Here is a 26,873-nt window from a genome sequence, read left to right as displayed (position 1 = left end):
GGTGTATAAGGTTACTACTAGTGTGCAATGCATTTAGATTATAACCTGAGGTCCTTCTAACAACATGAAACTGGTTGGTAAGGAAGGTGCCTCTTGTCCAGGTTTGATTGGTTTCATCTGATGATACTGCCTGCTGTCGGTGGTATACATCTTGGATTTTTTTATTGTGTTTTATTTAGGTTGCTGACACTGTGGCTGCAGTTCACTCAGGAGATACCAACCAAACACTAATATTTGGAGGAGCACTTGGATACATACAGTTCCTCACCCAGGATGCCTTTCAAAGCTGGATTAGAACTGACTGAATTACAGAATATGACTGTCCCTGAAGATGATAACATCAGCAATGATTCAAATGATTTCACAGAGGTGGAAAATGGCCAGATGAATAGGTGAGTATTTTTCCACTGACGCTGCCTGTGCTAAGAAACACACTGTTTAAAAACAGCATTCTAATTTTCAGTATATGTCTTGAATTATTCATTACCAAGTCATGCTCCATTTGAAGATGCAATTTGAATTTCATATGTGACATCTGTTGGGCATAGTCTGCAACAGCAGATAAAGCAAACAGAGTGGCAATTTATTCATCGTTTCGAATCTTTCAAATTAGTCTAATAAAATGCACAAACATATAATGTAGCAAAAAGCCAACATTTTCAAATGTGTGCTTGCACACAGCAAATAAGTAATAATAATTAATACAATTAGACCAACGACAGATCTCTTTGTTGACCTTTGATCTCAGATATAACAATTTTAACCTGCCTGGCCACCTCCATACACCCAAGCTCCTGGGGATTTACAGCTGATGCTGTTGGCAGCAAAGTAAACTGGGCAGTAGCTGTCCTTCCCCAAAACAGGGATGGCAAGAAGCCAGTAAAACAGGGACGTATACCAAAGTCATGTCAAGTTTAAAAAATGCATCTATTTGTCAATATTGATGAAAATCATTACGTTTGTTCAAATTAGTATGTGGACTTTCCTCTAAGCTGTACAGTCATTTCAAAGAGCAGCCTGTTCCACCTGAAAGTGGTTCTTCAGGCTTCCCTACCAGCCTCCAACAGGTACTCAGCGTCCTGTTTACAGCAAAGACCTGCTGATGGACCCTGTTTGGGTTTTGTGAGCTGTAAAACAAGATGTTTTTCAATCAAACTTCCTGTTCAAATATTGCAAACTGAGGCGGAGCACACTGGCCGGCCGGTGCCAGCACAGGGATCCAGCCCTGCCTGGCACTGGTGCTGCTGGGAATCCTCTGCCAGCACATTATCCTGCCCAGTTGCAGCTGGATCGCTATGGCCACCTGTGTATACGTGGTCTTTAAAAAACCCCTTCCCTTGCCCTTTCTTCCTTTTGGCAGCAGCTTCTCTGGCTGCCCAGAGAAACTCACTTTCTAGTGTAAAAACAAAATTAAGAGCTGTTTTTTCCCTAGTGAGGGTAGAGTCGTGTGGTCGTGTGGGTGGACAGGGAGCTTGGTGGTGGGTACAGGAATAAGCACCCAGCGTTGGCCACACGTACCATGCATGTAGCAAAAACAACCAGATGCACCCCAGGACCAAGCAGGGGGCCCTGGCTGGTGGCATGGGTGAGCTCCCCGCTACCGTCAGGAGGGTGCCAGCCTGCGCGCCCCCCGCCACCCGCCTGGGGAAGTCCTGGGGCCGTCGCCAGCTGCACCATGTAGCTGTGCGACCACAGCGCAGCTGCACCGGTGAAGATTAGAGCCGGCCAGGAATTTTCTGATGCAACTGCTTTGATGGAAAGTGCCAAAACGAAATGCAAACCACTTCTGTAAAAAACAAAAACAAAAATAAAAACACACCCAAAAAAAAAAAAAAAACCAAAACAAAAAAACACCCCGAAAAAACAAACCCTACAACTTTGCCAGAACAGAACAGTTTTAGTATGAACCTGCTTCCTTCCCTGCTGGCTCACTTGGTAAGACCAGGAGCCCTGGGGCTGACAGTGGTAAATTGACTCCCTGGAGCTTGGATTTATGTCCTTGAGAAGGAGCGGCTGTGCGGGCCGGCTGCGCCCCCCCAGCGCTTTGGCTGCTGCCACCATAACTGTTACAGGGAAAAAACCTCTTAACGCTTCATCTTTCAGTGAATGTTTATGGAGGGTGGCGAAGGAGTGTGCCCTGTGTGCCTGATCCTCAGCAGTCACCTTGTGCTTTGTGGAGATAAGGGCTAGCAAGCGTGGCAAAGTCTGGGTCACATCCAGACTGCCTGCTAAAGGCAGAAGCAGCATGGGGTGAGGAAAGAGTGTCAGAAACTTAGAGGCTGGCTTTCTGATTACTGTTCTGGCTCTTAAGGCAGACAAACATATTCCACAATTTTATGTTCCCTTCTGGATAACTTTTTTCCCCTGCAGAGCACCATTTGCTTGTAGGATGTAACCCATTATAGTTGTCTATTATCCCTCTGCCAGGGTGCTCGTGGCGCAGCTACTGACTCATGCATCCCATACACGAGTATTTTTCCCTGTATATCCCAGTGGGTTCATGTTTCCCTCCATGTCTAAAACAAGAGTTTCTAGGCAGCTCATGCCAACCGCAGCTTCCAGCGCAGCAGCACGTTGGCACTGGTGCAGCCCCGTCGATGTCCCCTGGGGCTGGTCCTGTGGCTGAGCCACCCGTGGCCACCATGGCCACTGCCCTGGGCAAGCACCTCCACGCCGACATGGGCGACAAGCCAGCGGGCAGACCCTGATCTGCGCCTCGCACCAAACACATCCCGAAAAGATGTGGCTATTCCCTTCCTGTGACTATTTTGGCAAACACCCCATCTCCATGGGACAAGAGATTAATGGGTATATGGAAGAAATAATATTGTGCTGCGTGGCACACGGTGCAAGGCCTTGTGAAACTCCAAAGTCCATCAAAGTCAGCGGGACTTTTTCTGTTGATTTCACTTGAGCTTTAGATTAGATCTGTAATTTTCAACTAAATATTTTTTGTTGTTTCAACCTGGTGGTTTTGCACTCTGTATTTCATTTTAAACCTTTTTTTCTTCCAGTGCATAATTTTTCAAGCCCTATGTAGGGCAGAGTTTTTAAGGGTCTTGTGGGGAAGGTAGACCAGGTACATCAGGAAGAAGCTCATTCCAGGTCTGGTTTTAAACCCTAAATATTTCTTGATCTTGGAAAAGAGTTCTCTAGTTTACTTTGGATTTCCAGCCTTTTCTGGGCCTAAATAAGAATTTATATATGCAGTCATATATAGGGAAGGGATGTTGTTTGGAAGGGGGTGTATTGGGAGGGAGGTTTTCTTTATACACATATGTTGAATTTCTTCTGGGCATGTCAATAAAGAAGCTTGAATCAAATCCAGAGATGGATTTGGTGACTTTTAACCGTGTATCCTGGCTATAAAACTTTGTCATCTCTGCACATAACTCTAAACCTGTATTTAGGTGACGTACTCCTTAGCTGTAATGACAACGATGCTCTCAAGAAGCTGCTGGCTGAACGTCTGTCTTGGTTTACAGCTACTAGTAAGTTATAAGCAGCCCTTGGCTGGTTAACAATGCTGTTAGTAGGTATACTCAGATCTGGCCCGAGTTTCATAGTGTAAGCCAGACCAAGGTTCCTTCTGTATTTCTAGTTCCTGCCTGCCCTGGAAATCTTTGCTGTTGCTCAAGCTAGAGCTCAGTTTAAGAAGCTGCCTAAGGATAAAGTTCTGCCATCTTGGCAAAACTAGCTTTTCTTAACAAATGTTGAAGTCATTGTCAAATATCACTTTAATTCATTTTAAACATACCTGAGATGGCTAAAATGATTTTGGCTAACTCTGCTAGCCAAAATGGTTAGCTTGGAGATATCAACTTAGTCTAACATTTTTCATGTAAGTACTTTAATAAATTAGATTTCGAAACTGTAGTTAAACATGGTCCTTTTAAAACCACTTTATCAATAAGACTAAGTTTCTACTTTGAACTAAATCAAACCAAGAAAATACTTAGATGAAGAAATCCCTTCCAAGCCAGCGGTGAGGCTTCATGCATCACAAGGATCAGGTAATTATTTTTTGACCAGGTTATTTTATTAATGTATCTGAAAAGTTTTGTATAAGCTGCTCCTACTCAGCTGTGAGCTGAGCACAACAGGAAAGCAGAAACATATAAGAACAGGTTACGTCTTTTAATGATGAGTAAAGTGTTTGAAATGGAGACAAGAAACAGCACAAATGGATTTCATACTTGTCAGGGAGCCACAAGGCTTTGGTGGCACAGACAGTCCTACTGCACATTTCCCCAGCACCTGTCACAGTGGCCTCCAGTCCTTGGGAGGGCTGGGAGAGGCTGGAGTAAACAGTCGCTTCACTTCATTCGTGTCATATTTATAAAGGTCAAATATACAACATTCTGTGACAATGAATATCTCGCCTTCTAAGCACATCTATTAAGCAGAGCAGGTGCATGTCACGGTTTAACTAGAAATTCCAGTATTCCAACATATGTTCCCTTTCAGATGCTGTAGAAGGGGGGAGAAAAAAAAAACACCCTGAAATGAAAAAATGTTTACAAAAAGCAAAATCTTGGGAAAATTTGTTTCTCTTGAACCCATTGGATTACCTTCCCCCTAGGCTGATTGGCTGGTTGTTTTTTAATTTAAGTTCAGTAATACATTCCGTTTATGGAAAACTTAGGCCGTCATATGCTAAGTCTGTACCACCTAGCGAGCGTGGTCCCGAGGCAACCTTCTCGTCTGGACTTGTCGGTTAAGTTGCCTGCAACAGCAAATGCAGCAGAGTCTCTGGATCAGGCAGACCCAACATCCCCCACCTCTGCATCGCTGCTGAGATTTCTAGGCAAGCCATCCTGGTGCTGGGGGGCAGGTGCTGGGAAGCCCCCCCATAAAAAATCTGGCCGCAATGCTCTGTATCTCATAGAAGGTGTGATTCAGGAGCCCCATGGCCACATTCCCATGTCTGACTTTGCCCTCCCGTACACATCACTTAGCATAAAAGGAGAAAAATGTGCAGTGTGATATGGCAAATGTGAGGTAAATGAGGAGTCCAGCTTAACAGATAAGAGGATGGACAACAAGCCCACTCCATTTTAATATAGGACCAACTCAAAAGAAAGTATTTTGGATCAATTTATCAAATCAGATGTGTTATTTTTAAGTCCCATCCAGAAGGAAATAATGTGTTTAGTGGTCACAGAAGATGCCAGTTCTGCAGAAGCTGTTTATTCTGTCAAAAGTATCCTAATGAGAAGTGCCACAGTCACTTCATATTCAAGCAATATCACTCAAGTGTTGTCTTTATCATGTGTTAGTTCTTTAACAATAATTTTCATTAAACTTCAATACCATGTGGTGATAATAATACTATCTACAAATTTGTTATATTTGTAATTATTAAGGGGAACTGGCTGTAGAGGGATGAGGAGAAGTAAGGGGAGCAGGCTAGTTACTTCTATCATAACTCTGACAAAATCTAAAGTGACACATGATCTCTATAAATGACAGAAGAAGGCAAAGTCCACAGATGTTCCCAGCAGCACTTACAAATCTAAAAGAGACAAAGCTCTTCTGTGTGCTCCTGCCTGTACAAATTGCCTGTGGGGTGTTTCGAGAGAGCTGGAATGTCTTTTTCAAACTGTTCACACTCTGCTGCCTACGTTCAAGAGACAGGCTTTGAACAGACATGGAAAAAAAAAAAAAGCACATGCTCTGAATCAGGTTGAGATTTTCTTCCATAGGATGAATACCTATATGGTAAGCTTTGGAAAGCTAATTTTGGATCAGTCTATCTTAGAAGTGCTTGCTTTGCACTTCTTAAAACACATCTATTCCCACTATGTTAGAGCTGGTAAACCTGGCACGGTGTCTATATTTTGCAGCAAATGCTGAAGTTAGTAGTTTAAAAAAAAAAAAACCACAGGAGATTTTTACACAGTTGATTTTTATTGATATAAAGGAAGCCAAAGCAGACCAATGGGTAGGAGTCAAAGTTACAACAAACCCAGCAAAAATACTACATACATTTTGCCAGCTATGCCCAGATTTAAGGGATAAACTCAATATGTGGACGTAATATCCACAGTGCTAAAGACGCAGGGCCCAGTGTGTTGGCTGTGGAAGCCAAATCAGCAGCATTACGACTACACAATTTTGGCACAGGCTTAGAGGTTGTGCCAGCATATATCGCCAGTAATCACGCCACAACTGGGGTAGTACGGAATTTTGACAGAGCTCTGTCTTTATGACCTCACAGTTACGTTACCAGCCTGGATACCGCTGGATGTGCTCAAACGAGCACAGTCAGTCTTGAGCCACAGGCTGAAGGAGAACATCCTCGGACAGCAGAAACTTCCAGCTGTGGTAAAGGACCAGCGGTGCTGCCCTTTGTGTTCAGCCTGTTGTTTCTCTGTTTCAATTTAAGAATTTAATTTACCCACAGCGAAAAGGGCCTCTGACACTTGGTGACAGCACCTGGTAAGGTATGTAACACATCTGATGGCTGATGCAATATAAATATTATGATTAGTATAGCAGAGTATTTATTATTAGAATGGCACAGGATTTCTACAAGCAGAATCAAAGTAGTACAATCTACAAGTAGCATAATACAGAATTTATAATACAACTTAATTTACAATTTCTTATCACTTGGACCCTCTGCAGATTGGGTCAAATCTTAATACATGATTTGCTGTATAAATATAACAACCATAATCTAGACTCAAGAATCATATAAAAGAAGACGAGTCTCTCCCTCAGTCCTGGGAGGAAGCAGAGCGCGGTAGGGGTGTCCCTGGCCATTGGGGATCCCGGGTCTCACAGTCCAGCAGCAGCTTCGCAACAAGTTCCCCTCTTAGGGCTTTGATGGACTTCATGGACAGTGCTCTGGGTGCTGTTAGGCTCCCCTCTTGCGGTGGGGTCATCACCACCGCCTGGGGTGGGTGCCTGGGACCTTCAGGGCTGGCAAGCAAGGGAGCGATCAGCCTGGCGCCCAGGAGTCTTGAGGCCGACAGGGAGGGGAAGAAGAAATCTGGTTTGTCTACTTGGTTCAGGGGACCTTCAGGGCCTGATAATGAGGGAAAGGGAATGAATGGTCTACTTAGTCACAGAGAATGGCTGCTTGCCTCATTAAATGGTGCTGGTGATGCTAACCACGTTAGCAGGAGTTGGGAGTGGGGGGTACCAGTCACACACACCTCTGCAGGACACCTGGAGAAATATGTCCTTTTAGTGTCTGTGCAGACAAACTACTTGCCTGTATGCAAAACTGGTGCTGCTTCTTGACTAAATCTCCTAAAAGACCATTCAGTGTATATATACATTTATTCTGCTAGTGTTACCTTTATCAATACGCAATATACGCTGGTATCAGCAAAGCATAAGCTGGCTCATTAAATAGTTATGAGTGTGACCTCTTTTCACATGCAGTTTTTATACATTGCGTATTTTGTAATCCCATGCTGCTCATGGAATTAATGTGTTCGCATTTTCTAATCACTGGAAATAAATCCTCTTTTTTCAGCAAGTTTATTTCGGATCGAGAAAGCAGAAGTCTCACAAACGGCAAGCTGGAGAAACAAGACAGTGATGAATACGTAAGTCTCTCTCGCTGTTCTTTTCCCTGTCAAAATGAACTATATGTTGTGCATATGAAGGGCTTTTACACATGGTCTTCAGAAGTGCTGGGCACACACAATTGTAACAGAATTCCGGGTTCCAGTAGAAACTGCCTGTGCTCAGCACTTCAAAAAAGAAAACCCGAGCATTTTGGATGAATTGAGGCAAGGGAATCCCTTGGCCTGTGTTAGGCAGGAAGTCCTGGTGGTTCCGTATGGCATCACAATATATAACTCATGCGCCTAAGACATTTCACAGGCACAGTGAAAGACGGGGTTTTAAATTTAAAGTGTAGTGAGTTGTGCATTGCCTATACCATTTATGTCAGTTTACTGAATCTATAGGATCAGCGTGTAGCTGTGACAGGATTTAGTGACGTTTTTCCTCTTTCAACCCAATTTTTATTAAGTCGTTTCCATAGCGGTAGTTACTTATACCTGGTATATCACAAAATGTGGAGTTTGAAGCGTAGATGCATTTTCCCTGCTCTGTTCCAAGCTGCTGCTGACACGTCTGTCTTTACCTCCCCAGATCCCAGGAACTACTTCCCTGGGAATGTCCATTTTCAACCTCAGCAATGCGATCATGGGGAGTGGGATTTTGGGCCTTGCTTTTGCCTTGGCCAACACAGGAATTATCCTTTTCCTGTAAGTATTTGCGTGGTGAGTAGCTGATCCCCATGCAGTTTTACTGCATTTAAAGAAAGTGTACGCTGTCAGCAAACAGAGGGATTTATAGTCCATCTGTAATCAAGTACAGCATTCAAACCTGAAAATGTTAGATACAAGTTTTGGACATTATTTTTTGGACAAATTTTTTTTTTGGGGGGGGGGAAAGCCACTACTTGCAAAGCTAGAGCAAATTAAGTCAATTTTATTTACTACTAACCTGAGCCTAGCCATGTTTTTTTCCTATGGACCTACACATACATCAGAAATATTCAGTAGTAATAGTTGGATAGTGGGATAGTGCATAGTTTCTACTTGTGTCACAGAATCTCTAGAGCTTTCATCAAAGCATGGTGCAATAGCTACTTTTTTTTTAACCAAGAAATAGAATATTTATATTGCTTTATATGCTACATATAATATTTTCATCTCATTCCCACAGTTTCTTCACTTTCTTATGTGAGAGTCCTAGAGAGCCAACATAAATATAGCCAAGATTTTAGTATAAAAAAAAGAGTTGAGGAAGGTACTTAACTCCAGCAAAAAAGAGGCATTTTGTGAAGGAGAATTTTATAGTTTAAAAATGAAACTGTGCCAGTGAATGAGTAAGACTGTGTTATTCTGTGTTATTCTGGATCGCAGTATGAGATGTTTCATTGTGAAAAGTGATTGTTAAGAAATCAGTCGGTAATTGTGTGCAGATTTCAGATAAATGTTCATTGAGGGAACAAATACAATAATTTACAATCTTTGAGAACTGTTCAACATGGTTATTGAGTTTACAGGCTACTCTAAAGAGGTGTAATTTATTGAATGTCAAATCTAGAAATGTAGAACTTCTGTTATTTCTTAGGTTTTTGGGAAACTTATAATATTGGTCCTGTGTATAGCAGTGTGGATGGCCTAAGTGGCACATATAGCCATCTGCACTGTGGTTTTGTGCCAGGATAGCTACATCCATGCTGCTAGCTTACAATTTGCTGTAGCTGGGTAAAATCTAGGAATAATCCAAGGAGTTAATCCATATACATTAAGAATGTACAAAGTCGCATCATTGTGTTGTCACTAAGCTAGGCTATAAAGTATCTGGACTCTAATTTAGGTCTTTCTTGTAGAGAGAGACCAAGTTTATTTTATTTTTGCTGGATTTTCTTTCCCCAGTACTCTAACCTGTATATGATACTCTACCAGTGCTCTGACAAGCACACCTCTGAGGGCACAGACTGGTGTTTGCACAAACTGCTGTAACCAGAAAAAAAAAACCAACCCTCTCTTCAGCCTCGTTAATTTGCTGTGATAATAGTGTCTCAGCCAAGGAGCACCCTCAATTTCTCCTTACTGCTTTCGTTTTCTATAAGTTCATCCTCTTCCTATTGTTTCAGCAGTTTTTCATCAATTATGTGAAATGTGTTTGCTCTAAAGGATGTAAAAAGGCAGTTTCTTTTAAGTGAAATAGACCAGACCAGTGCTGTGAACATCAGAGAAACTTCTAACAACATGTGGTGACTGGGCTTGTCTTGGCCTGAGTAGTGAATGTGTAGATCTGTACCACCACGTTGCACGAAAAACTGCCCAACCTGAATGCAGAGATTTTATACAGTAAATAACAGCATTATTCTCTACAGAATTAACTGTATGTATTTAAAAATGGATAATTGTTTTTGTTGGCTTTATAATGACTTTAGATCTGTTGGCCTGGAGCTAGACCAGCCAGATGAGATCAAGGGTAAGGAAGCCAGCAGGACCTCACTGACCAGGCCAGCAGAGCTTTCCCCTTTGAAGCCTGGAGATACAGGATCCTAACGTGGTGTCTGTAGTCAGACTCGAAGGCTGAACTGCTTTAAATATTCTTTTATCACGTAGTAATCTCAGAGTTAAACCTAGTCCATTGGTGTGAGATTCTTTTCTCACACTCTCATTCAGTGCATATTTCCCATAAATGTGCAGTTCTGCTTTCGTTATCACAGGTAGATCTTAGAACTATTTCTGCTTTACAAGCAATTAGAGTCCTAGCAATACTTTCCTTGCTTTTTGCACATGAGAAAGCACTTAAATTCATTGTTCTTGAGTAGCACAGTTCTGGAATGTTTCTAGGTTACTTTATCCAGTATTGGCACACACCACCTCTGAAAAGTAGAAAGCAGAGGCAGAAAAATTAAAAGAGCATTTTCAGTGCTAAGAAAGCAGACTTAGCCTGATTTCCACTCTCACAACTTCTACACTGCCGCAGTGTGAAGTGGACACTGCCATACACACCTGGATCAGTTCAGATCCAAATTCTTGGTGTAATACATGCAAAATAAACATGACAATGAGTATATACTCCCACATCTTATTTGCATAAGTTAGTGCCATAGCCAAGTGCCGTGCATCCTATGCAAAACAACTGAGATAGGAACTCTGAGGAATTTAATCCCAGTATGGTTGATAACTACAGCCCAGACCAAAGAAGAGCATCCTTTCCTGCATGTAAAAGGGGAGAAAACCTTGCTGCAGAAAGATGGCACAAAAGGCTTCGGAAGTTAGGGATGGGACAGGATACCTCGGAGTGGCAGGAGCACTTGTCGCTGCCTGCGGTTTCATCCTGGAAACCCAGGACCAGAGGGATGGATCACATTGCAGAGACATAGTGGCCAGCCAAGCTCAAGGTGCCTTCAGCCTGCATTTAGCCAGGCACTGCACATGGTATGAAGAACCCTGCTGAGACACAGGGCCTTGTTAGTATGAGATTACAAGTGAAATATCACACTGCTTGCTGCAGCCGCTTCTGCTAGGGTTGGCTGGAAGCAAACGTGAAGCCACAGCTGAACTTCTCCAGAGGTTTAGAGCAGACCGGCCCTCTGGGAGGACATATGGTGGTAAACCCCATGCTCGGCCACGTTCTTCTGCACCCGATACCTGATGAGGGTTCAGAGCTGTTCTGTGCAATAAAGCAGGTGACTGCACGAGTCTCACAGGTCTTCTGGCCCCAAAACCTGGGATTCCACAGAGGGCTGGGGACAGCTCATGTTTCAGCTGACCTGGTAATGTGGCAGCTGGGAGCAAACAGTGGCATGGCAGGAACAGTTTGTTCTTCCCAGCACTGTATCAGTCCCCTGCCTTAAACTGTTTATTCTGAATTTGTTGGGGGCAGGTGACTTTTGCATGTGCCGCTTGCTCGCATAGCTGCCAGCACTTCTTCAAAAACAGTCAAAATAAAAAGTAGGGGGAGTGCTTTTGGGACTGCAGTGCAAGCTCCCCTCCTTCTGTTTTGAATTTGTGCATACCGCGTGGCATGGAGATTTTCATTCCTGTCCAAGGGGTGGTTCTGGCGTAAATATCCCTGTCCATACCACAGTCCTAACACAAATAAGTTTTTCATACAGCGCTAATGAAAATGCCAAGTGTCTCTGTGAGAGCCCTATGGGGAGCTAAGGACAACAGATCAGCTAAATACCTGGCTGCTTGGGAGTGTTATTTTTACTGCTGCGAAGACTCCATGAGCTCAGCGCCTGAAAAACGGGAGCTTTTAATATTAAAATAGAATTGATGTTGGCATGGGGAGCCAGAGCCATTTGGGGTGGGGGTGAGTGAGCCCAGCAGCCGAGCACGGGGGGCTGTGAGCACCGTGTCTCCCGGCAGACAGGGGTGTGGGGGCTCCGCAGGGAATGCGGGCAGGAGCGGGGCTTAGCACATCAGTAAAAAATGGAGCAGAGTGACCTCAGCCGGTACGGTCTCCCTTCCCCTCTCCAACTCCTCGAGGAGAAACACCCTCTGGGCTGTACAAAGAGTGTGTTGTTATTGTCAGACATCGTACTTTGTTGGCAAAAAAGCAGTCTCTCCCATCACCTCTTTATGTTTCTCCCTGCTTCTCTGGCCCCGAGAAACTTGTGGGTCATTATTTGGCACTTAAGTATTTTTAGTCTAAAATAATAAAAAAGTGGGAGGAGGAGGCTTCTCATCCTTTTCTTTCTATGTGTGCCTATGAAAAAGATGTGTTGCTGCCTATCTATGGCAGCAGCTTGTTTTCTGTTAAATTTTAGGCTTGTTTTTCTCAGTGTCCTGAGGGTAGTTGTCATAATAAGGAGAGGAATTGCCAACAGATTGTCTGAGTGCTCTTCACACACATCATGAAAACATCATCAGGTCTTTGTGTGTCAGAGTGTTGGAGGGGAAGGCACACATGGTGCTGGGCTTAAAGACATAGAGCAATGAGCAAATGTGTTTTTATGCACTTAGCCCCCGGCACTGACTAATTATCATTTGTGCCAGCAAGTTCCCTACGCAAACAGTTTGGTCATTACTTCCTGCAATTCTTCTGCGTGAAGCCAAATTATGTATGGATCACAGCAGACCAGGAGTGACATCAGTGACACCAACCCCCAACTGGACAAAGCGTAAGATTTTGGGTTCTGCCTTTATTCCCAAAGGAAGCCAGTTGAGCCTTAATTTCCCTCCTCTTCCCCATCCTGGGGCACTGGGACGCACGTAAAAAGGCATTTGGGAACCACTTTGGTAGCATATGAAAGATGTCCAGGGAAAAGATGCTTCCATTTGGTATGGAAGTCTTGAAATAGAGGGATTCCCTTTGAAATTTTTACTCTGCTTGCAGAAAAAAAGCTTTAGAGTAGGTGGTGAGGGACATGCCTTGCTCATCCCTGCTCTGATCAAATCTTAATTCCTACCTGAAAAGAGATCTTGATTCTTGCTTTGTTTAATTTGGAGGGGTGTCACTCATTAACAGGCTGCATTCTCCAGCTCAACCAAGTTTGACCTGGTTGAATCTCTGTGCATGCAGGGCTTTCTACCTCCACCGTGGGTTGGTGGAACTGCAAAAAGCACATGAATCACATGTGGGTTTAGGGCTTTATGCATTGTCAGAAGAGTACAAATTTATCTCAGAGGCAATGGGAATATGACCTGATGTGAAATACTTCAATGTTAGAGCTCAGCTCTTACAGTGAACTTTGTTTTCCATTCTTTTGTAGGCTGCTTTTAGTTGCAGTGATGGTGCTGTCTATTTATTCAATACATCTCATGTTGGTGTGTTCAAGGGAAACAGGTAATTTAAGATGTTATTGTACCATTTCAATAGAACTGTAAAGAATAAGAGGTGAAAAGTGCTCAAATAAGGCCAAGTGTTTTGTGTAAGACTGAGTTTCTATCACTTTGCTGACACAATAGAAAGGCCTAACATATTTTGGACCAGAAGCCTAGAATTAACAAGAATTTATGTCATAGCAATGGAGAACAGCATCTAACCATCACTATAAAGAGAAAAACTTAATCACAAAGAGTGAATTCTGCTACTGTGAAATGTTGTCCTCAGTGAGGTAGAAGGAACAGGTCATATAGTTTCTTTGCATTACAAAACCAATTGCAAATGAAATATAATGAATCTTTACCTATGCTGAAGCCTACTTGGAAATACAGTTTATCCTTAATGGTTAGTGTGAAATTCCTGATAGCCTTTGTGGTGTAGCAGGAGTTTTCCTAAAAGAAAATAAAACGGAACAGTTCCTTGACTGAGGGAAGTGTATCTGTAAGCAAAATATATCACAAAACCAGAAATTAGAAATTACCTACGGTGTCAAATGTCCCTGTGCTCTGAAGTCCAAGCATCTCTTTCCTTGGGTAGCAGTCTCTGAAGCCAGATTTTTAAAATTATTTGTGCACAAGAACACTGTAATATTTTAATATGTAATTTAGACACATCTGAGTTACTGTTTTAGCATGTATAATGGCAGCAACAGCCTATTTAAATTAGGTATGTATGCCTAATTGCGGACACATTCGTGCCCTGTTAGTTCGTAAAATCTAGGCCCTGGTTACTAAGCTGCTGGTACATTTTAAGCTCAAACTCATTCTTTATAAAAGCTTCAAAGCAGAAATGTCAGCTATAAGAAAATATAGAGAAAACCAAACAATGGAATACATTTTTAAAGTCATACGTACAGTGTAACATCTGCAATATTTCTGTTTCAGTTCTCATGTATCTCACCATCTTCACAATGTCCAGTCTTTTTCTCAGCCTAAATCACAGCCAAGGAAAAAAAAAACACATAGAAACACAAACCAATTAATAGAGAAGTTTCTCAAGCTTGACTGATATTTTTAAAGAAGTTATAATTATAATTTACACCTTTCACTGCTTTTACAAAAAACAAACCACATTGAGAATTCACAAGTTAAGGCTTCTTCATTAGAAATTGTAAATCATCCTGTAAGCCAGTGGCTGCTCTCATTTAGGTTGTTTAGTCAAAGCAGGCGAAACTGCAGAATTGGGGTACTGTGTCGGCTGTGGCCAGGCTGCCAGCAGTGACTTGTGGATCCTCCTGTGCTGAGTTTTGTCTGGAGAAGAGGCTTCCTACGTCACCCTCGTTGTGGGCGCAAACCTAATAAGCCAGGATGGGATTACCAGAACTTAATGTGGCACTAGGGGTATAGGCAGCCTCATTAAAGGTGTGTAATAGGCTCATTAAGAGCTTCTATTTCAAAAGTGACCGGTAGCCAATGATAACATTTATAGACGTCAAGAAAACATTCCTACATAAGTTTCAGCCCTAGTAGTTACAAGAGAGCTCTCTATTTACTTGCAAAAGGCAGATACAGCTGCACAGGTGGGTGTTTAGCTAAAAAGGAATCATAAGTGTTTCAACTCAACAGCTTTCCTTGGTGTATTTGTTACCTTTCTCCTTTTTTTTTTTTTTTTTAATAGGCACCATGGTGTATGAGAAGATAGGTGAGCAGCTGTTCGGTGCCCCAGGGAGAGCGGTTGTCTTTGCATCTACATCTCTCCTGTACATTGGAGGTAAAAGAGATGAAGGGTATTGAAAAACAAAACCCAGGAACATCTTAATAATGTTACGGCTACCAACCAGTCAGGTTCCTCCTTCAGTGATGTCTTGGGATCTTCACGCTCCTCAATATAGCTGTGACTAACACTTTGCTTGCAGCCCTTTAAAAATATTGTATTACTGAATGATCAGTAGTTTACAGTCAATTATAGTTCGAGGTCTTCTGTCATCAGAGGCTGATGTGGGAAAAGGTTCAAGATGTTTCTCTGTACTTATTCCACAAAATATCTCAACCATTTTCTAAACTGACTTTCTTCTTCCAGCAATATTGAGCTATCTCTTCATAGTCAAAAATGAACTGCCTTCCGCCTTAAAGTTTCTAATGGGAAAAGAAGAATCTTTTACGTAAGTTGAATTCATTTTGGTGATTAGATTATAGAATTTAACATTGTGTAGATAAGTTTAAGCATATGTTTATAAAAGGTCTTAAATATTGGACATTCTTTAGGTTTGTCAAGGTAGATTTTTGCAGCAATATCTCAGAGGGTTAAAGACAACTTTGGGATGGAAAAGAGTAAAGATAGGAAATGAAAGGTTAAGTCATCAGTAGCTACTGTCTTTGCACACCAGATTTTCATGCAGAATTGTAGTTTATACAAACCTCTTATCATAGGAGGATCCAATCTTTTACAGTGTTAGACAACACTTGAAGATATTTGGAACAATGCAAGTTTAAGATATAATGTTTTTCCCTGCATTCTAAAGCATCTTACAGGATTTTGTCCCTGAAGCACTGTCCAAAGTATGAAATTCTTCAATACTAGCGTATGACAACAGCAGAATATTATATTTAGATTTCTGCCACTTATCACTCCTTTACATTTACCAGCTTCTTGATTAGAGAGGTGGTGTTTCCTTATAGTGGTAAACATCCTTTGCACTGGGTTATATGCTGTGTTGTAGTGCGTGACAAAAAGCTAGAGACCCCATTCGTCTCAGTTCCACTCACTGATCTCAGCGGTAGGGTGACATTTTACCTGTTGACTATGAAAATCTGCCGTCTCTGGGTCAGAGCAGTGCCGTGTTTTAAGGGCTGGATACTTAATGACTCTACAAAGTTCAGATGTGTCCTCCATCTCTCCTTTTGTAGGACCTCCTAGAGTAAGGAGGCCAAAGACAGTTCTGCAACTGCAGCAGTCAGAGGATGACTGAGTGTGAGGAAAATCAGGGAGGGTTTAATGTGTGCTCATTGTGGGTTTTTTTTTCTTTTATTTTTTACACAGGGCATGGTACGTGGATGGGCGCCTTCTTGTTGTCATAGTGACGTGTGGTATAATCCTCCCTTTATGTCTCCTTAAGAACTTAGGTAAGATGCAAATGCCATTTTGGGAATAAAGTAAAGGAGCCCAGACATCACACCGACAGCCACACTGATAACTCAACTATAATAAAAAAAAAGTTCTCTCATTGTAATCTAAGAAGTCTCCCTGGCCTAGGAATAAGCTGTGTTTTGAGCGTCTTGGAATAAGTAGGCCTAAATTGTTGCAGCTGTTGAACTCAGTACAAACCAGCTTCATCCATAAAATTGTGGAAATTGATTTAAAAAAATATAGTTATGAGGGTCTTCATTTCATAAGGCAATTCTATTTTATGTGTAGCCTGTAAAAATAAGTTCATAAATTGTGAGATTACAAAAAAATAACTATTTTTCTATAAGCATCAGAATTTTTAGTGGTGAGGTTAACCAGAATTATTGGACTTTGAAGTAAAATGTGTATAGACCATTCTATTTTCAAATGTATGTGAGTACACAAAGATGCCAGTAGGTACATAACGTATTTTTTTAAAACCATGTGGTAAATTTTGGCACTGAAGTCCTGTTGGGATCTTCCTTTTGAGAAAATAACCCATACTCAGCTGATGTGGCTCATGTCAGGGAATCTGAATCACGCTCTGATCACAACTGCACTTTTTCAGGTTTGTTTCCATGATCACAGCCCCTTACAAAAGCCATAAAGATGAGCCTCGGGAAGTCAAATTAGTCAGAGCAAAGCTCGGGTCTGTCTGAAAGCGGGGAGGCTTGTGACATGGGAGGCTCCTACACCAACAGGACATGCTTTTGTCCTGCCTAGAAGATCATGATACATATTAAAAGCTTAATACATTTACACTTTTCATGAAGCAACAAAAAGAAGTAAAAACCAAGATATGGCTAATAAAATATTTTTTAATGGGGTTTCCTTTTAATGTCTTTCAGGGTATCTTGGCTATACCAGTGGATTTTCATTGACCTGCATGGTGTTCTTCCTGATAGCGGTAAGTTCAGCTTTCTTTGTTGGATCAGAGTTCCTTGGTAGGCAAGTCACAGTTTCACTGATGTTTTGATTTTAATTTGCTTTTTATTATTATTTTTAGCAACTAGCTGTCTTTGGCTCTCATTCTAGGTTATTTACAAGAAGTTTCAAATTCCCTGTGGCGGATTGGAGCTAAATGCAACATCAACTGTCCTATCGAATAGCTCAGCACATGAACATATGTGTAAGGCAAAGTACGTTGTCTTTAATTCCAAGGTATGTTTCTTTTTATAATACTTATTTTTAATTCACATAATATATGCACCTACGCCCCGTGTTCTTAATCCGATCAGCACCATGTAGGGGCTGATTCTCCAGGCTTCCACTCGTGCTCCAGTGACGAAGGCGCAATGGGTCTCCTTGCCCAGTCTTACGGAGATGCCGTGTTGAATGTACCTCCTTGCAGTCTTGCTCTGCACCGGTAGTAGATGTCCTAAGGCTGTGAGCCCAAGCTACTACCAGACAACAAATGCTTTCTTTGGAAGAGTTTTCCTTTCCACTGCTTCTTACTATCCGTGCTGCAACTGCACCTTTAGGCTGTAGTTCAGCAAAGGCTGAGTAAGCTGTTCCTGCATCCAAAGCCCAGAAGTAATCCCTCTGTCCTTCTGCACACAAACCACTTCTTTGTGGCAGAGTACATGTTTTCTGTAGCCATATGGCGAACTGGATTGGGAAAAGGATAGAGCTGAAAGCTAATCCAGCAAAAATTTGATTGTCTTTCAGCTGGATGCTTTCCTTCATCACCACGCAGCTGCAGGAAAAGTTGTGCCAAGAGAATGTGAAAGAGCAACTGGCCGTAGCTGTGGGAGCAGGAGGATTCTCCTGTCAGCTGTGCTGGGACACAGCGCTGGTTAAACTGGACCTTACCTAGCAGAGCAGGGTCCTCAGGTGTCGCATTCATAGGGAATGCACATGTACAGCATATACATCCAAAAATTAATTTCTTTAAAATTTATCCTACCAGCTTCAGTTGAAGAAGCCAATCCAAGCACTTCTCTTTATTTTGGGGTAGCCATCAGCCCAGATCTAGTATGGCAGACCAAGAGTTAGTTAACTTGGTATGCGATAGCAGCTTAGGTGGAGGTATATTTTAGATAGCGTCGCAGGGCAGTTGTCTTTTCCTGTAGTAAGTGTTAGCATTTGCCTCAGAGTCAATGGAGGTACATCAGAAAAATGATTCCATCTGAACTAGGCACCCTGGAGCTGAACTCTAGAGGTTTGCCCTCGGGGCCAACAGTTTGCCAATCAGTTTAGTAGCTTTGGTGTGTGAGAGGAGAGGCAGCTTCACAGAATCAGAAGATGGCTGAGGTTTGCAGGGACCTCTGGAGCTCATCTGGTCCAACTCCCTGCAAAAGCAGGGCTGCCTAGAGCTGGTTGCCCAGCACCACGTACAGGCAACTTCTGAATATCTCCACGGATGGAGACTCCACAACAGTAGTGTGCTGTGAGTGAGGAAGAGGAGGTGGCACAGGCCTGGGTGAGGAAGGACCGCTGGGGAGCAACCAGTGTACTTACTGAATCTGTCAGGCCTGGGCCATACCGCAGGATGGTTGCTGTGGGAAGGGGACACCTGTGCCCAGCGCAAGCAGTTCTCAGAGGGCTGGGGAGAGCCGCATGTAGGGATGGACTCGTTTCATCCTTGCAGGAGGAGCTGGTTTTTGTGTGATCTCTGCTCCTACCTGTTCCCTGGGGAGAATGGAAGCACTTGGGTGCTGAGATCATGTGTAGGGTTTGGCTGAGGACTGAAACCTGCTCAGGTTTTGGTGGAGAAGGGGGTGATGTCCCCCCCAGAGGCCTCCTGCTCTTCCTGGTGGCGTAACAGTCTCTCTCTCCCCAAGGAAAAGCATGCCCCCTCCACAGCCCTCCTAGCCCTTTTGTTGGCCTGGGAAATGAAGAGACTCAGTCTGGTACCTTGAAATATCTGTTTATTTGTAAGTTCTGCATTCCTCTTCTCTTTTCTCACAGTCTGGATATGGGCTTCCTCTTCAGGACTTCATCCTTAGCACCACGGGTGCACGCCCCCCTCCATGCCAAGGCAGGGTAGCGTAGCGGTGACCCACCAGACGTCCCTTTCACGCCTGACGATGTTCTAGTGGCGGTGGCAGTAGCTGGGCAGGGAAACCCATCCCAGGCAGCAAAGCCAGCAGCTGCATGGTGTCCAGCGCTGCGCTCTGCCAGCAGAGTCAGGACGGTGCTCGCATGGCCAGCGCAAAGGCTTTGTCCTCCCTTTGAAAGAGCACTGCTCTCCATATTTCATTAAATACGTGCTAATTGACAGGTCGTCTGCCTTCTCTGAAGGCTCTCAGTATTCAATTGAGGAGTCCAGAGAGTTGGGAGCTGAGGTAGTTGAACACGGATCGTTTCTTCACGCCGCTGGGGGAAATACGTCTTAATTTCTTTTCTGAAATTCTCTCCAAACAGACCGTCTACGCTTTGCCCACCATCGCATTTGCGTTTGTGTGCCACCCATCAGTCCTCCCAATTTACAGCGAACTTAAAGAGTAAGCCTCTCTCTATTTTTTTTTTTTCCAGTTAATTGTTTTGAACTGCTTTGCATGGAAAATGTTAGCGCAGAGGTGCTCTGAGTCACTTGTGCCATTTGGAGGAGATGTGCTTTAATAACACCCAACGAGCCAAGGAGCGTGGCTGTCGGCTGGGAAATCTGGCCTCCCAGGCGTACTGCTGGGGTGGGCGAGGTTGCGGATCATGCAATACTTTGGGAGTTTTCTCTGGAAGCACACAGCAGCCTGGGGAGACCCAACTTGTGCCGGTCATTATTTGGCATAGGAGAGAGGCGTGTGTTCAGCTAATGCTGTTTGTTCCAGTGCAACTAAATATCTATTGCAGTACCAGGAAAAAAAAAAGTATTTAGAAGACTTTTGCTGGTCCAGCTGTCCTGCTGCCACCTCCGGCCGGGCAGGGCTGTGGGGAGCTGGAGACCAGCCTCGCTGCAGCATCGCTGGTGGTCCTGGGGGGCTGCAAGGGGTCTTGGGCTGTGGGGGGAGCCAGGGGTCAGTCAAACCCATGGGTGCCCTCAGGTCCCAGACATTTACTGGGTGCTTTGAGTTTCAAGGGACTCCAGCAGTTTCCCAGGTGCCTATTTAAGGCATTTTTGAGGGGTTTTAAAAGTCTAACTTTAGGTACCAGAGTGTGAATATTTCAGAAAAAATATCTAAAAATTAAATGTTTACACTTAACCTATTTTATAGGTCCACAGTGGTCCACATACACTCATTCATACACTAATTATTTTCTACCCATGGGGACACAAACGTTTCTTTGCAAACATCCAGAATGTTGGTTTTGGTTTTGTTTTCCTGTGTATAATTTTACTCTTCCTTTATTTTGGCCTTTTGATTTAATTGCTGAAGTGTTTAAGGGCCACTCCTCGTCACTTGGCTTCACCCTTCACTCTGTTTAGGCAGGTACGGCCGAGGAGCAGAGCCACAGGGCAGACCCAGCATTTCTTGACTTAAGCCCCAAGTAGGGTCCGTTTCCCCAGTCCTTCTCTTCCTTATGCAGCTGTAAATGAATTCCTGTTTTAAATGGAAATGCATTCATGAGTCTCTCCAGAATTACAATGCTTATGCAAATGCTTAATACGTTTTTAACAGCTATTGAAAAATCCAGCCCAACCATTTTTATGTGTTCATTTTTCCTTCTTTCTCCAGCCGTTCAGAGAAAAGAATGAAGTTGGTTGCAAATGTCTCATTTTCTGCCATGTTTGTGATGTACCTCTTGACTGCCGTATTTGGCTATTTGACTTTCTACAGTAAGTATGCAGTTCTTTACTAATCAAAGTATAAAGGGAATACATGTGAAATCAATAGTGTATCCCAGCTGGAAAGTCCCATCCACTAATATTAAAATACTTTTTCAAGTATTTTTGCTTGAAGTTTATGTTTTAAAGGTAGAAATAATTTCCTCTTTTTCCCCTCTGGATGAAAAGCACAAGTGAAAGTAGTATTTGCAAAAGGCATATTCAAAATATGAGGGAGAGAATTGTTTCAGACATTCGGGGATTAGCTGGGCCCCACTAAGATTTTCATTCCAAGATCCTCACTTGAATGCTGTGTACATTGGTAATGACTGAAGCATGCATATCTGCATAAAATGAGACAGATTTGAGAGCAGGTCCTAAGAAATGAGTATCAAATCAGCCATCACAGCTTCTTCATCTTCTTATTGACGCTTTCATCACAGAAACAAAAGACCAAATGTTCTCCCTGTGTCTCTAGATCTGATCCCTACAGGTCTTGGTTAAATGAACTGGCAGTGAAGGTGGGGAAGCTTTGGGTGTTGTCTCAGCTCAGCTGCCAAAGGATGGTTATTTCAGAGTTTGAGATTTGCCCCCTGTCTCTTTTCATGCATATCAATTCCCTTAAAGAAACAAATAGATTATGTTGTATCACTAAAGGATAAAACATGTATGCCCTAAAGGCACGATTATTAAACAGGATAAATATCAGTGTTGCCCAGAAAGCTACTCGCGTGCTCCCGTATAATGGAAATGTTGTTAAGTAGCGTCTTTTCCCATAGACCATTAAGGGGTTACAAGACGGATGACAAAACTGATGTTTGCCTTTTACCCCAGAGTCACCAAAAGGTCATAATTTTTTTCCACTCTATTCCAAGTGAACTTTTTATAGGATCATAGAATCGTTTTTGTTACAATCTCCTCATTCATTATACCATTCCCTGTGAGCCATGTACTGCAAGAGAAAGAAAATAAGTAAATATGAAATGTGGCATTTTTTTTTCTAAAGATGTACCTATCTCATATTTGTTTCCTCAGGCTCTCATTCTGATTATGAGGCCTTGAGTCTGCATGCATTGAAGTAACTTGAGGTCATCTGTTCTAATTTTCCCAATAAAACCAAAATATGCTGCAAGTGACAACAGCAGCAGCCGCTCTCATCCAACTGTTCCCGTCTAACACATTTTTGGAGAAACGCATCAAATTAGCAGCCCCAGGGAGCAAGTGGGTGTAAATCAGCACGGACCCCTTCGCTTTGGCAGGGAGGAGATTCTGATGTGATTGCCCCAGGGGTCTGAGGAGGCAGATCCATGGAGCTCCTCTCTGGGAATCTCCCACGCCCCTCAAGGGCGAGGGTCTGGAGTCCACGGAGGAGGTAGGGGCTGTGTCCTTCTGGCCCTCCTGAGGGGGAATGAGTCCCTGAGGTGTCTCACATGCCTCTCCCCATGTCAGGAGTCCCTGCTCCCAGTGGCGAGAGCCCATGGCTGGGGCTTCTGCAAGGGTCGGTGCCGTGAGAGGCAGCAAAAAAAACACTGAGGGAATATATAATTCCTCCACTTTGACCCTTTTTCCCTGTGAGACTGACAAGACTTTACCTTTCATATGTTCGCTTACAGTTTTCTAACCCTCTTCTCTACCCTTACCTGGGTAAGAACACCATTTTTATTGTGGCCATTTCTTCTTTACACCAATAGTACTTGTCTGTTTGCTGCATTCTCGAAAGTATTGCAGTGATGACTATATTTACATTGCAGAGTTACAGAAAAGAGGTGTTTTTCTTCCCCTAAAAGGTCACACTGTGGTTGGGCTCTGTGGTGTATCTAGCTGAAAGGAAAGCAGACCTTCAACTGTAAGCCTTGCCCGTCACTTCCTACCTGGCTGCAGCCTGTGAGCGGTTCAGAAGGTGCAGTCTGTGCTTGCAGGAGCAGAGTAAGCTCTGTGTCGCAGAAGCTCTGCATGTGCCCGGCTTGAAAACCCCGCTCCTAATCCGCAGGGAGGTGGGAGAGTGTTTTCTTCCTCCTGGTGGGGATTTGAGCACTGCGTAGGTGGTGTTGACTCGTGGTCTCGCCCCAGAAGGGCGTCCTGGGGGGGAGCGCAGGCATTTCCCGCAGGACAGATCCCTCTGCTTCCAGGGATACATGAGGTTTTACCAAGTGCCAAAGATTTTAAACTAAATGTGGCTGCTGAGTTCCCCTTAAGGACTTAGGCTTAAGAGCTGTTATATTTTACCATCAGCATTCTAAGATTAGCAGCAGAAACAAAACATGAGCCTAAATAGGGGCAACGACTATGTTTTTGTGGCATGTTTAACAGCCGCTCCCTTAGGTTATTGCTCCTAAATATGTAAAAGTTACAAAGCAAACGCATAGGTCTATCAGCAACTTGGTTTTCCTGCTGGTTAGCACACGTGGACCCACTCTGCACTATTTATCACGGCTTTAAGGAGAGTTTTTTGCAGGAGGTCATATTAAAATATCTTCGGCGTCTCCCCATCAGGCACCCCCCGTGATTTGTCCTGGGGCCAGCGGCCGGCATGGGGCTGAGCTGTGGGCATGGTGCGGGTGACAGGCTCCAGGGGAAAAACCGCCAGGGCAGCCCTGGGAGAAGCTGCCAAGGGATTTGAGTGCAAATGTCAGGGCGTCCTGCTGCGAGCTGACCCAAGATAGACTTTGTTCATGGTTGAGAACAAGGGCACTCCTTTTCCCTGAAAGTTTATTTGCTGTTTAGACTAATTTAGCTCAAAACCTTGTAGTTTATATTAAGTTCAGCCATTACAGTGCATGTGGTTATTTTTATATCATTTGAAACTTCAGGAAAATATAGTCTATGGAACCAATCAGAAATAGCTTGTTTCACTTTACTTTTTTTTTTTATACGTATGCATGTAAGCAAGCTTTTGTGTATGTCTCACTGTTGTCTTTCCTACAGTGAAAATTACCTTAGGCTTAGTCATGTGCTGTCTTGAATTAAGATGCATTCCTAAATCAGGCCTCCAAAGGATTAATCTGGAATAATGTGATCATTAGGATTTGGTTCAAAGTGCTGTTTGAATTCAAGGCTGTTTCATCCCATACTCTTTTGTTTGCAGATAAATCACTTGTTGTTCGAGAAGGCTGTTGTTAAGCAATGATTTTTTGTGAACGAATTGCCTGTTTGCCAGAACACTTATCTTACTGTCTTTTCCGTAGACGAAGTGCAGTCAGATCTGCTTTACATGTACCAGAGCAAAACTGACATTGTCATCCTGATGGTGCGCTTGGCTGTGATCATTGCGGTGGTACTCACGGTGCCGGTGCTGTTTTTCTCAGTAAGTAAAAAGTTCCGCACGGTTTGGAAATTGGTAGCAGCTGTACACAGTGCATTTCTTCAAACCACAGTCCAGCAGTTGCCGAGTCAGTGACGTTGTAGCTACACAAAAAAGAACTCGAGCTTGGATCGGCCTTTTCCCGCACTGGACTCCCACTAACTTCTGGAGAAGTCCTCCCTGCAGGAAATAAATTAATCACTTTTGTTCTTCAATCTGTTTTAAATTGAATCCACAAGGGCCTTCTTTTACTTCACACGACTTCGCTGGAGCAGGCTCAGAGGTGAAGATCATTTTTAAGTGCAGAAGGATTCCAAAAGGCATGTTGGAAAGGGAGGAATATCTTACTGCAGATGCATGTATACCTACAGTTTTGAAATATCAAAGTAATTTTAAGGATTATTTCAAAGGGTATTACATCAGAGACCCAAAAATTTCTGATGGATCTATGCAGCGCTTGTTGTTGCATGAAGAACCAGTTAAAATAAATACAAGAAGCTTTGAATTGGTTTATAGACTGTTCTTGACAGAGAACTCTCTCTCTCCCTCTCTTCCTACAGGTGCGTGCATCCTTATTTGAGATGGTTAGAAAAACAAAATTTGACTTGCGCCTTCATATTTCAGTTACGTCTTTTATTCTGTTTTTCCTCAACATCTTAGTCATTTTTATCCCTACGATGAAGGACATTTTTGGAGTTGTAGGTACAGTATCTGATTTTGTACTACTAATAAAAGACTATTGCTAATCAGCAACACAATAATTGGCTGTTGCTGACAGCTAACAAAACTCATTTATTTGAATTTTGCAGGGGTCACTTTTGCCAACATGATGATTTTCATTCTTCCTTCGGCATTCTATTTAAAAATGACACACCAGGATAGATCAAAGTTGACTCAGAGGATTTGGGTATGCATTCCTTTCCCGTCAATGCAATGCTTTCGTCTTGTCATTCCTTATAATGCAAGCTTTCTCTGTCTCAGCTTGTTGGTTCAGAAAGCCTGCAAAGCACTCGGTTTGTGGTGTTCTGCGTGGTTTTAATGGACTCAATTCAGACTTAGGGTGCTTCCAGCAGAAGCGGCCAGTTGGATAGTCAGCCCTTTGGCAAGCATGAGCAGATGGGAATGGGCCTTGGAAAGATTTCCTATGAGCCCCAGAAAGAGCTGCAGCTGAAAAGACACAACGCTCCTGTGTATTCCCAATCTGAGGAGGCATGCACTGGAAGCACCGTAAAGTCAGACCTTCCTGCTCTGAACAGACAGGCAGGAAACCCGGGTTTCACATGCGCGTCCCCCAGACGAAAGGGCTGAGCTTTGATAGGCACGTATCTGATAGGCAGAGTATGCTTATTACCGTGAGGCTTTGAAAAGCGCAGAGCTGATCAGTCCTAAAAACAGACTCACTTAATCCTCTTTAGGGATGATCAGTGTTTAAGAAGTAAATTGAAAGGAGAAAAAAAATAGTTTTGGTCTAGGAAGTAAGTGTTAATGATGCTAATCTGTTTAATTATCTAGGGGTCTTGTCTTTACCAGAAATGCTATCCCATTTTAGCTAATAACTTTGATACATCACCTTGTAAATTTCCTTAAGAGAAGTTAACATACTTGAATCGATTGTCTTTTTTATTATTCATTAATTTTCTCTCCTTTTTGTTCCAGGCTGGTCTTTTCTTGGCACTGGGGATAATATTTTCCCTAGTGAGCATTCCCTTGGTCATCTATGACTGGGTAAAATCAGGAGGCAGTGAGTAAGGCCACTGAAGTTCACCTCATTCTGAAAAGAAGACACCCCTGTTTGCTACACACCAAAATCGCAACCATCTGTTCTGTTATCTATTCCATCTTTTGTGAGCTTACTCAAATCAAATCAAAATAATGACTCCCCAGCAGTGAAAATACTGTTGTGTGTGTATTTTCTTGCAGAAAACAGACACATTTTTCCAACAGGCATATCACTGTTCTGGACACTGAGTTATCAGATCAGCCTAAAATCTGTGTTAATTGTCTGTGAGACATATATAAAGCATTGCTCATAGAAAATCATCACAATTAATTTGTTTCCCCTCCTCCACCCACGAATTGCATTGTTCCATTATTATTCCTAGCCCTTCAACCATAAGCTCTGCTCCTTTAGGGCAGCAGCGCCTCTTTTTATCAATCCCAACTGGAGTGATGTCAGTTCACACCCTTCCCCCAGCCTTTTAGCCCCAGCTCTGCTCGCCAATTGTACGCACCCTTGTTGTTTTGTTTGTTTGTTCTGTTGCTGTTTCACACACCATTTGCCTCACGGGGTCAAGCATAGCATTCCGGGTATGGACACAAAAGGCACCACGAGAGCATAAATAAGCATTGTATAAGCGCAGGTCCTAAATCTGGTGCTTGTCTCTGCTGTTCTGGTCAGGGAGCCAGCCCCAGGGCTGGGCCCTTTTGTGG

At 43.1% G+C, this 26,873-nt stretch overlaps 1 protein-coding gene across 1 annotated transcript; it reads left to right on the top strand.

Moving 5' to 3' along the window:
- The first annotated feature begins 273 nt into the window (after positions 1-273).
- SLC38A1 (solute carrier family 38 member 1) lies at positions 274-26,201 on the top strand. Its single transcript, XM_065628099.1, is given in 15 exon segments — positions 274-392; positions 7,490-7,562; positions 8,116-8,231; positions 13,220-13,293; positions 14,950-15,042; positions 15,352-15,433; positions 16,312-16,394; positions 17,286-17,344; positions 17,473-17,598; positions 19,804-19,883; positions 21,054-21,154; positions 24,328-24,446; positions 25,004-25,145; positions 25,253-25,350; positions 26,100-26,201. Coding segments are annotated over 15 exon segments (1,467 nt in total).
- The last annotated feature ends 672 nt before the right edge of the window (positions 26,202-26,873 follow it).

This window comes from Caloenas nicobarica, chromosome 1, assembly GCF_036013445.1.
Source record: "Caloenas nicobarica isolate bCalNic1 chromosome 1, bCalNic1.hap1, whole genome shotgun sequence".
In the NCBI taxonomy this organism is placed as follows: Eukaryota; Metazoa; Chordata; class Aves; order Columbiformes; family Columbidae; genus Caloenas; species Caloenas nicobarica.
This window is presented reverse-complemented; position numbering and strand designations above follow the sequence as displayed.